Source organism: Manacus vitellinus, unplaced genomic scaffold (genome assembly GCF_001715985.3).
Source record: "Manacus vitellinus isolate BGI_N305 unplaced genomic scaffold, ASM171598v3 scaffold_0_pilon, whole genome shotgun sequence".
Classification (NCBI taxonomy): Eukaryota; Metazoa; Chordata; class Aves; order Passeriformes; family Pipridae; genus Manacus; species Manacus vitellinus.
Window position 1 is genome coordinate 38,232,039 of NW_021938789.1, and position 11,855 is coordinate 38,243,893.

General features: G+C 46.8%; 1 protein-coding gene across 1 annotated transcript; it reads left to right on the plus strand.

Moving 5' to 3' along the window:
• The first annotated feature begins 2,958 nt into the window (after positions 1-2,958).
• On the plus strand, positions 2,959-6,791 carry SFRP2 (secreted frizzled related protein 2). Its single transcript, XM_008933154.3, has 3 exons — positions 2,959-3,587; positions 4,233-4,313; positions 5,735-6,791. Exons 1-3 carry the CDS (start codon positions 3,095-3,097, stop codon positions 6,037-6,039), a joined length of 879 nt encoding a protein of 292 aa, XP_008931402.2. The 5' UTR covers positions 2,959-3,094; the 3' UTR covers positions 6,040-6,791.
• Positions 6,792-11,855: the final 5,064 nt, after the last annotated feature.

Consider the following 11,855-nt stretch of genomic DNA (forward strand, 5'->3'; position numbering starts at 1 on the left):
CCCAGGCCTTTATCAGGGAGGGTGGCCTAACCGTCCTCCCATCCGCCTTTCCTGGGAGGTGGATCTGAGCGCCCTTACCTGCCGGCACCAGGTGGATCTCAGCGCCCTTACCTGCCGGCACCGCGCCTACGCTGAAAGGGCCGGGGCCCCGCCCGCTGAGTTAAACTCTCCGGGGTGAAGAGGGGTGGAACCAGCTCGCTAGTTGCGTTCCCAATTAAGCGCGAGATAGTGGATGTTTATTGGCCCGAGCGCGTGCTGCAGGACACCAGCGCGGGTATCCGCGGGAGCGCTCCCGGGTCGTGGTGTGCACATCCCACTCCCCGGCCCGGACGTGTGCCCCGGCAGCCGAGGAGGGCAACAGCACCCGGGGCAGAGCGAAATACACCCCCGGCCCCCGCGGGCGGCCCGGCCCCGCCGCCCAGCACCAGCCCCACCCTCCCAACCCGCGCTGCAGGCGGAGCGGGGCCGGGCCAGCAGGCCGAGCATCATCCGGACCCTGGGAAGGGGGCAAGTTTTCTGGCCTCGGGAACCGGTCCCTGCAGCGGGCCCTGCGATGGCGAACGGGCCCTGCTGACCTGCAGCGACCGCGAACAGCACTGGGGTCCGCGGGCTGGGAACGCTGTGCCCGAGCTGGCAGCCTTGCGCTCCGGCGTTTTTACCTGCAAGGCATCAGAGCCAGAGAAGTAATGATTGCTCGGGTCTGTAGGCTTCGGCTGGGTTTGTTTACATGATCTCGGATCATTTCAAGTTTATAGTAAATGAGTTCACCAGGAGTGATTAAAAATGGAAATAATAAGGTCTCAATAAAACTTCATTTAAAATCAAAGCTTAATCCAGGGGGGAAAAAGTGTGGTTTTCCTGCTTATTTCCTGTGAGCTGGAAACAAACAAGTTCTGGTGAAAAAAATGAGCAAGTTTCTGTCAGAAATGTGTCATCCTCCACCACAGAGAATGGTTATTATCTCTAGTCTAAACAGTCTGCTCAGATTTAGGTTTTTGCTTCCACATAGCCTAGCTGGCTGGATCTGTGGAAAGTAGCATATAGGGAATTTATGGAGCAGGCAAATTGTTTTCTGATCATGCTGAGATCCACCTGAAGGGATATCAAAAAGGGATATCCAAAAAATTACAAGCAGTGAAAAAAGGAGAGAGAAAAACAAACTACAAACTTGTCCATTTTACAAAGACCTGGTGAATAGCCTGGCCATTCAGGGTAAGAGCAAACCTATTGGTAGATTTCATTCCACTGAAGAGAAGATTGCGGACAGAGGCTGGTGGAACCAACACTGGGAGCTGGAAGGGACATTTCCAGCAAGTAGCAAAGGCTACAGCCTCTGGCAATCCTTAGGACTTGGCAAAACAGGGGTAAAATGGTCACTGTGTCATCAGCAGGGCTGAGTACCATGGAAGGCAACTGAGGCGAAGAGATTACATATGTACTGATTACATACATACATATGTATGACCTGAACATAGATAATAAATGGCAAGAATATGTGGCTCTGTAAGAAATAAAGTACTTCTAAGCCCTTCCAAAAGTGATACTAGACATTCAGGACATTTATTTTCCAGGTATCAAACCACTTTAAGAGAAAAACTGGCCTACAGGGAGATTACATTCCTCACATTGGCCCACTGGAAAGGATCTTGGAATCTCTTCTGAAAGTCCTGGCACTGGCTTCAGCATGTGACAACAGCCTGCTTGGGGTAGCACTGCAGCCACTCCAGCATGGCAGCCCTGTGCCTTCCTGGTGGGAATGCTGCAGGTCTCATCTCTTTCCTATGCCACAAGCAGTGACTCACATCTCTGGGAAGCCCAGTCTGGAAAATGGATGTACAGGGATCCTGCAATTTACAGAAGTCATCGTGGCTAAGGCTAGCTTCCCATAAAACATCTCTATATGGAGAAGTATTCAGTAGCTGATTAATGAATGTGGTTTACCACAAAATGATACTACACAGGCCTACTCTTTTCAATAATAATCCCATAAATAATATTACTAAAAATCCAAGAATTATCCAAAGCACACTGAAGCTGCATTGTGATCCCAGTGCCTTGCCTGTTGTCTTCCCCTTGGTGGTAAATCAACACTAACACAATTCTTTATGGGAGTTTCTAGGTGAAGACAAGAGTGAAGCAAAAGTGATGTGCCTATGCTGTGCAGAGCCAGGCCCAGGCTTTTAGCCCCAGAAAAACGTGCCAGGTGACAGTATTTCGAAACGACTTGGATGCTCCCACCCAGGGAAAACTCCCATTGGCAGTCGGGGCCATCCAGGGGCTGTACCGCTGGGGTCCGCTGCAGGCCCCCGCTCCTCGCAGGGGAGAGCCAGAGGCAGGACGGGCTGGAGGAGGGCAGAAGGGCTTCGCTGGGCAGCCCCCGGGGCTAGGCGTTGTCGAGCCGGAGGGGGGTCGGGAACGCCGGCAGTCCCCGGTTGATGCATGCGGCTCCAGCGCCGGGCCGAGACCTGCCAGCATCGCAGGGAGGGGCGGAGGTGCCAGACACCCCCCGGGGGCTGAGGGAGCACCAGCCTCGCCCTGTCTGGAAACCGGCCCGGCCCCATCGCCCGTCCGCTGGCAGGGAGAGCACCAAACGTGGGCATGGGGGGCATGGCAGAGCGGGGGTCCCGCCGCTCCGCAGTAGCTGGGCCAGCAGCAAAGCTCACCTCCAGCAACCCGCGGCCTGGGGGCGGCCCCGCGCCCCCTGCCCGGCCCAGAAGCTCCTCGGGCTTCTTTGTTCGCCGGGATCTTTCCCTCCTTCCCCGTGCTCGCACGGTAACGTTCCTTGCAAGGATTTCCTGCCAAAAGACAATCCCCCTGAGCAAAAGCAGACCGAGAAAGTAGTGACCAATCCTTTCTGGATGGCTGTCACCAGGCTCCTCCCAGCTCCCGCTCCCCCTGCTATTTGCATACAAAAAAATCCAGAAAACTCCCGTTTGCCCCAGCACCTCGCTCAGACCCTCCGTCCCCGCCTGGCAGCAGGAGCCCGGGCTGGGGGACGCTGCCTGCGGCTGAGGGCAGCGCCGCGCCGCCCGCCCCGCCACCCCGGCCCCCGAGCCTTTCGCCAGCCCCCCCGCCACCTTCTCCGCGCCCCAAAATGCAGCGCCGCCTCTGCGCCCTGCTCCTGCTGGCGTCCCACTGCATGGGCTCGGCCGCCGGGATCTTCCCCTTCGGGGAGCCCGACTTCTCCTACAAGCGCTCCAATTGTAAGCCCATCCCTGCCCCGATGCTGCTGTGCCGGGGTATCGAGTACCAGAGCATGCGGCTACCGAACCTCCTGGGGCATGAGACGGTGCAGGAGGTGCTAGAGCAGGCCTCCACCTGGATCCCGCTGGTGCAGAAGCAGTGCCACCCCGACACCAGGAAGTTCCTCTGCTCCCTCTTTGCCCCCGTCTGCATCGACGACCTGGACGAGATCATTCAGCCCTGCCACTCGCTTTGCGAGGAAGTGAAGGAGAGCTGCGCCCCAGTGATGTCCGCCTTCGGCTTCCCCTGGCCCGACATGCTGGACTGCAGCCGCTTCCCCAAGGACAACGATCTCTGCATCCCGCTGGCCAGCAGCGACCACATCCTCCCCGTCACCAGGGAAGGTAAGAGGAAGCCGCCGGGCCACCCCCGGCTCGGCAGCATCTGTCCCCGATGAGCTGCCCCGACAGCAGGGTCCCTCCACGGCTTTCCGTAGGGGAACGAAGGCGTTTTACTTGCATTACAGCACACCCCGGTGCTCCGGGACGGGGGGACTGGGGAGGTGGACGCCGGACAGGTTCAGGGAGGTTTTCTCGAGGGGACCGGGCAAAGCGCAGGTACCGTCGGGGAAATGGCACCGGCCCGCACCCGTCTCCATCCCCAAAGAAAAGGTCTGGGACCCAGAAATGGAGCCGCGCGGCTCCCAGAGGGTCGATCTCCTTGTGCAGGGATCGTCGCTGAAGCGGGAAGCTGGGGTGCTTCTGTGTCGTGTGCTCGCCTCCCCTGCCCACCCCCCTCTCTTACTCCTTTCCCCGTTAAAACAAAAACTTCTGTTTGAGGTGTGACCTTAAAAACAGACCGAGACCCCGGTAGCGGGTCTGCAGCAAGGTAAAGGCGCCTCGAAGTACGCGGGAGCTCCGGAGCTGGGGGGAGAAGGGGTAGGATCTGGGGTGAAGGGATGGAAAACCGACATTTCCCAAAGGGTTCCCAACGCCACCTGCTGTTCCTTTCTCCCCGAGCCTGACGGGGACTGTTGCTTGCATTTCCAGCACCCAAGGTCTGTGATGCCTGCAAAAACAAAAATGAAGATGATAATGACATCGTGGAAAACCTCTGCAAAAACGACTTTGGTAAGTGGAAGCAGAGCTCCTCTCGGTTGAAACTTGAGAGTCGAGGATCAGGTACAACTCCCAGTGGAGTCAGTGAGAGATGTGCCTGAATAAAGGCAGGGCTTTGACCGTTGGGTCACGAAACACAAAATTCCACCTTGGAATAAAAGGTAACCCTTTTTATCGTTCTTTTCTGTTTACTGTTTTGAAGTGGTGCTCTTTTATGTGGATGTGGATGTGGATGTTGCTGGCAAGCCAAATAGAAAGTAAAATGATAAAAAAAAAAAGAATCTTTCATGCAGACTATTGCCTAGGGAGAAGTAGAGCAAAGCTTCATTTAGACGTCTGAGACAGAGCTGCATGACCAATCTCAATGTGTCGTAAGAAAGACTCTACGCAGATTAAGAATGAAGCTCTATATATCATTTGACAGAGAAGGTAATGTAATGCACAGACAATTGGGGATATAAACTTAATGGGAAGATGTGGGGTTAGAAGAGGACAAGAAAGCTCCTTGGACACAGACAACTGAAGGACACATTATCCACACATTAGCATTTCAAGAGTGAAAAGGAATAAGGAGGGGAATCCTTTTACAATAGGTCAATGTTTATACCTGGAAACAGATTCATAGTTTAAGTATTTACAGCAATTCAAAAGTCTTTCTTAAAAAAAAAAAAAAAAAAGCCAAACAAACCAAAAAACACAACCACCCAAACCCTGAAACCATGACTGTGGGACATAATTGCTAAAACAACCAATAGCTTTGGCCTGGCAAATTGCACTCAGATAAATCCTTCTAAAGCTAAACATGCCCCACAGAGTCTTACAGAGCCCTGCATCCCCCTCCTAGTTATTTTACCAAATCGAATGCAGCTGTTGGACCAATTTGCCCTCTATAGGATCTATTCTTTCAAAAAAACAATGCATGTGAAATATCATTTCCTTACAGGTTTGCCTAAAATCCTCTCCAGCCTAATAAATTAAGTGTAGAAGTTTTGAGCTGCAGCAGAGATCAGGTTTCTTGGTCTAGGTACTTTCCTCTCCACCTCCCCTTCAAATACTACTTTCAGAAAGGCTGTCCTCTCCTAGAAAAAAAAATAGTGCTCTGCTTAATGTAGCAAACCTACTCTCTCCCTGTTGCAAACAGGAGAAAAGCTGGAGAAAATATTAATTTAGAAAGGAAGGGAAAAGAGGGGGAGGGGAAAGAGGAGAAAAGAAATCCAAAAACCCTCAACCCTAAGGTTGATTCAAACTGAAATGACTTGCATGCCCTTTGTGGCTTTAGAAATGGAGCCACCTGCTGCCTCTTCTGTCAGCCCTGACAGTTTAATTAGCAATAGAGCACCTCCCTCCCCAGGTCCTCTTTATGTGCACTAATGGGAAAAAACCCTCTCAATCTCTCTCTCTCTCCCCACTTCCCCCTCCCCTCGCTCTATTAGCCTTGAAGATAAAAGTGAAGGAGATTGCCTACATCAATGGGGATACCAAGATCACCCCCGAAACAAAGAGCAAAACCATCTACAAGCTGAATGGGCTGACAGAAAGGGATCTGAGGAAGATAGTGCTCTGGCTCAAAGGTGGCCTCCAGTGTACCTGCGATGAGATGAACGACATCAACGTCCCGTACTTGGTGATGGGGCAGAAGCAAGCTGGGGAACTAGTGATCACCTCGCTGAAGCGGTGGCAGAAAGGGCAGCGGGCTTTCAAGCGGTTCTCCCGCAGCATCCGCAAACTACAGTGTTAGTGGCTTAACCTCTGGCTGTCTCCAGCAGCCGCCTCTGTCCCAAGCTCTCTGAGCCCCCCGCACCTTCCTGCTTTGGCTCCTCTGAGCCTCGAGATGCCATTGGGCACAAGGCACAGTGACCGCTCTCTGAGAGGGGGGGAACCCCTCCGTTTTTGTACATAAGTTAAAATGTAATAATAATAAAAATAATTAAAAAAAAAGACTATTTTTGGGAAGTATTACAGTCTCTTGCTTAAAGCTTGAGATTTTTATGGTTGTTCTGAAGTTTTTCTCTCTTCATTTTGGTAATGCTGGTTCATTTATATTGCAGCTTCTCTGTATATGTGCATGTTTGTTTTGCAAAAGTAGGAGATGCAGAGAAAGACAGCCACGTGTGTGACTGGCCTGTCACGGTGGGTGCGACTCTTTCACTGAGGTGAAATCGCTTGCCATCTGTATTAACACTATAAAGGTCACATTACGACTCTTGCATGCAATACATAGGCACCCGTAAGAGTATATTAACCATTCTCACATTTTATTTTCCACAAGTCTGAGCCCTTCTTTCTCAGAAAAAAAAAGTTTTGGAGCTGGTGGATCTGAATGCAACTTTTTTATTGTTATTATTACTTTGCAAATTAAACCATCTGTAGCCTGACTGTAATATACCTAGTGGTTAACCCAAAAGAGTTGTAAAATATTGCTTTAATTAACCTTGTAAATACTCCAGATGAATGTTATATTCTTGTATATAAACTTTACATCACAGTTTACGCATTGTCTCTGTCTGTATTCACTTCAGTCCATTTTTGGAGAACTGGGAGAAAGCTGTCCAACTGGACTTTGACATAGCAAAGCAGAATTTGGCATTCCACCCGCAGTAATTGGTAGAAAAGCACAAGGAAGCCTCTAGCACTGCAATCAGAATAAACATAGTGGACCTCATTTCCCTGAAGATGAATCATGAGGCACAGGACTGAGGTTCAGTCCACTCCTTTTAATATGTGTCTGTTGAGCTCTTTGAGAAGAGGCTTCTTTTCTGTGGCTCCTTTGTTCGACCACCTGCATTTTCATCTCATCTTCTCAGAGGACTCTGCTGATGTGGAATTGCAACAAGACCACTTTCTTAAAAATCAAATCCGTTTTTCCATTTCTTAAAAAAGACATTTTAAGGAGTGTAAAAGCAGACAGAAAAATGTTGTTTGCAATTCAGAATAATGGTAGAGCAAGGCTTTTTTTGTGTGTGTATGTACACTCACTATTCTTACTGAGAAAGAAAATAAAACCTACCTAATAATGGAACTAAACAAATGTTCATCAGCATTTTTCTTAAAAATATTTTCTGATGAAGAGTATTACCTGAATTTTATTGTACTTATCCTGAAAAATAATCTCGCTTCCCAGTGCTGTTACACATAGAGTATTCTTCCTAACTTCACTGACGGGATGAGCAGTCCCATATTCCCAAGGACAATATTTTATGTTAACTGTTCACAGACAGAATACAAAGCCAACGCTAGATTTTTCTTTAAAGTAAAAAAAATCACATTATTTTCATAAATTTAGTGTTATTTTTTTACCATCAGGATAAAAAGATAAAATTAATTGTTTGCCCTCTCACACAGTCTTTGTGCACTCACTACACCTGATACAAACGGTACAGTGGTAAGATGCTGACCAAACAAGAAAAGAACAATCCTCACAGATGTCCTCAAAAGTATAAGAATTTAAAAAAAAAAAAACAACACATAACAAACCACCAAACAACCTCATTTCAACCTGGCTCTTAACTACTTTGTGGAACAGTATCTGTATTTGAAGGCCAATACCTTGCAGAAATGTCATTAAAACTTTTCTTCTGAATGAACCTGACTTACCAGGAAACTGATTTGAGTCTTTTCATGCTGTGGTGTAATTACATTAATACGAGCACTATATCCATCACCTTACAGAGCCATTAGTGTTCAGAAGTCTTATTGCTCCCACACATTCCGCTTATCATATAATGCAATACCTGTACCTGGACAGCCTTGGTTTTCGAGGGAACAAGCTTGCAAATGAGGAGAAGCTGGCTGAAAATGAACCCAGAGAAAAAAGTGTGTGTGCCTAGTGCAGGAAAGCACTTTGAAGAGGCAGTTGTTGCAGTGCAGTCTCTGGGGACCAAAACTGAACAGCCAGGACTGCTTCACACAGCCTGCCTTACAGATACTAAGTCATCCTACAGCAACATAAAATTATCTTAATTGGGCTGTCCTAGAAGGCAGCAGTACTGATGCTGATGAGGACAGACAGGTCACAAGTTACTGACTCTAGGGTCATGTTAAGGCCAAGACTACATAACAGATTTTTACCGAATTACTTAAATGTATGAAGACATATTACCTATGACCAACATTGCCCTTTCTTAAAAAAAACCACAACTAAAGCAAAAAAACCCCACCAAACAAACCACATTCCCCTTCCTCTATCACAAAATAAACACTGTTACACCAGTAAAATCCCGTTCTTGTCAGGACAAATTCAGGAGAAGAAGAACAAATTAGACTGGCAAACATTTAATTTTACTAATATAATCAGCATCCTGGATTAAGAGCATCCTGCCATACAGCACACCCCTGCTGATAAAACTTTCTGCATGTGGCCCTTGGCTGAATCACTGGGACTATCCACCCTCAGGGTGAATTGGCAGAGAGAGGATTACCTTCCAGATAAGCAGGATTTAGGCAAATGTGAAGAGTAACCTTTACCCAAAGTTCCATTACCTTGCTCTAACAGTATTGTATTAAAAGATGGGTCATATCCACCTCACCAAGAAGAGGAGTGTCAGTGTTTGCTATACTGTTTCTAAAGGTGTAAAAGCCAGACATTGCAAACTATTCAACTGAAAATTAGGATTTTAAAGTCACAGCCTGATAAAACTTCATCTCTCAGATACTGGCAAAGAAGTAAACACATACATTTTTACTCTTATTCTCACTTGCTCAAAAAAAAAGGAAAAACTTTGACTGTGCCAGGAAAATACTGAGCCAAATGTAACAAAAATTATCAGAGACTGTTACTTCTCATAATTGTGTCACATGTACTTCAGAGTAACTTTATTACCTGGTATGGTATGGCTCACTCCTAACAAAATTTTTTGCAATTGATGAAAAAAGGCAACATACTGCTGCATTTTTCAGACACTTTTTGTCTTTTTCTAATTAAAACAACATTGTTAGGCAGCCAATTATGTAGCTCCCATTGTATTTGCTTTAATAAAAACTATAAAAGCAGCTGACTACAATGGATTAGTTTAAGAACAATAATAATGACACTTGACATTTATACAGAAGTTTCCATTTAGTTTCTCAGACTGCCTTTACAAAAATAGGCATTAATATCCTTCTTTTGCAGATCAGGAAAATGAGGCACAGTGAAGTGAAATAACTCATTCAAAACCACCCAGCAAGTTCTTTACGGTCAAGAAAAACAGTGCATTTTTTGTCTCCAAGTTTTATGCTCTAATCACTAGCCCACAGCAATCAGAATGATGTATAATTATAGCAGCACTTAGATTATAATTTGAAAGCATAACAGCAACCAAGACTCCCTCCAACTTCTTCCCACCAAGTGTGAAAAAAAATTACTGCCCAAATTCAACTTTAAAACCCATCAGCAATAGCAGTATTCCTCACAGTCTTTTCCTTTCTTTCTTATTTTACCCTTTAGTTATTTCTTAATCCTTTGTTTTTTCCCCCACTTCTCATTCATTTCAGATGCCCACAGAGAAGCCACTCTTCCACTCTCTTGCCCCTCTCATATCTACACTTTTGCCCTCAGGATGATGTATTAAAGAACTCATGCAGTACAACTACACACAAGCCACAAAAATCCTAATGACCAGATTAAGACATAAAAAGATCCATATAGGAAATTCAGCAAGAGACACTTAAATTTAATTAATGACTTTCTTTGAGGACAGGAGGGTGGTTAGATGCCACATGGAGCATCACAGATACGTGCTGGTCACCTCAGGCCACTATTGCTATTCTGCAGCGGAATATAAAGATATTTAAGGAATATGTGAGCAAGAATGAAGAACACACAGATAAAGTACACCTTCCTTTGCATGGCCAGGTCTCCCATGCATCTCAGCCCTGTTGCTACAACCCTGTCTCCAATCTGGGGCCATCATGCACCTCTCTCAACCCTCTTTCTGATGTCTGACCTCTCTTCAGCAATCAAGGGCATCAACCAAGAGCAGAGCAAACAAAACTCAAGAATGGACCACCTCATTGTCCCCCAGGTGCCTGCTGAGGCATGAGTAAGCCCCATGCAGCCAGCAGGGCAGCTCCTTTTTGGCTGCTTTGGTGGCCCACTGCCATCCTCACCAAACCTGCCAGCTCGGTGAGCTTTTGCCATGTGGCCGCAGTTGGCAATGCCAGAGGAAGGGCTATGGATTGAGTGCTACGAGAGCAGTGGGCAACCTTCCTTAGGTCGGACAGCCCAGGCTTTTGTTATTGGAGCCAGAAGTTCTTATTTCTGGGCTTCAGAGACCTGCCTATGTGATTTATGTAGAAGTTACTTTCTTATCAGCAGATGCAGTTTCAGTACAGCCTGACTGTCTGGTGAAACAACCGCAGGAATGGATCTTGTTTGCCTCTGTAGAAAGAGGAGAGTGCAAGATATTCACATCACAGGAATCTGAGACCCCAGGCTGTCTTACAAACATAAATTAGCCCATACTATATCCCTTTGGGGTAAGTTTAATAGAGTAACATTTTCCAAATGCATCAACCGCTTTTAGGGTGAGCCATGGGCTCCTAAATCACCTAGATGCCTTGGAAAATATTAGCCGCTATCGCCCACTGGAGTTAAAGCCAGTTGGCCGAGGTCAAACAGCAAGCCTGTCACCCAGCCAGGAGGAACACCTCAGCAATCAGCCAGCCAGCCCATCGCTCTCACGACTCATCAAAATAACCAACCAACACAGAAAGCTGCACTATGAAGCAGCTGATGGAGCAAACTTCAAAGCCAATTACTTCACATGCTGAGAAGCTGTCCAGCCAGAAAGACCAGCACAAGTTGGGAGGTATGGTCAGTGTCTTACAGGACAGACACATGAAAGAGCATATATACCTTCTAAGACCCACGATAAGGCAATACTATTAATGCAGCTCTTTCAAAACCCAAATGCTGCAGATCATCCTTTTGGAGTCATTTTCAGGCCACAAAAGTGGTGATAAAATCATGGAGAATTTTCTGTTTGGACACAATAGGTTGCCATTAGAGGCACAGTCAAAACTAGCAGAAACTAGCAGATTTAGGACTGACCTGAAAAGGTAGTAGAAATGCTAATTTAAGAACACTTTCAGCTTTCCAGATCTTGGTTTTTAGGGCTTAACCCTGACAGTCGTCATTACACATAAAACTTCCCATATGGAGCCACTATGGAAGGACAATTTAAGAGTTTTCCATTGATACCTACTTTATCAGGCAAAAGATAACTAATCCTTCCCTGGCAATTTCCCTGCATTGTTAGTTAATTTCAAATCCCTAACATTGTCTAATTGCCTTTTTTGTTATGTGAATCTCTACCCATGCACTATAGGGAACCCTGACTGTTTAGACATTGAGACAGGTGCTTTAGTGGCTGCAGGGCTCACATCATTAGGCACACACAGAGGTATTAATTATTTCAGTTTATTCTGAGGCACAAACCTGAATTAAGTCAGGCCACTTTCCTAAGCAAAACAATAGCTTAATTGTAACAGGTAAGGCAAAAGTGTTTTGAGAGGTAAAGTTTCAGGAACTAGATTAAATCCCCCCAAAAAAGAATCAGGCAAGGCAAGAAAATA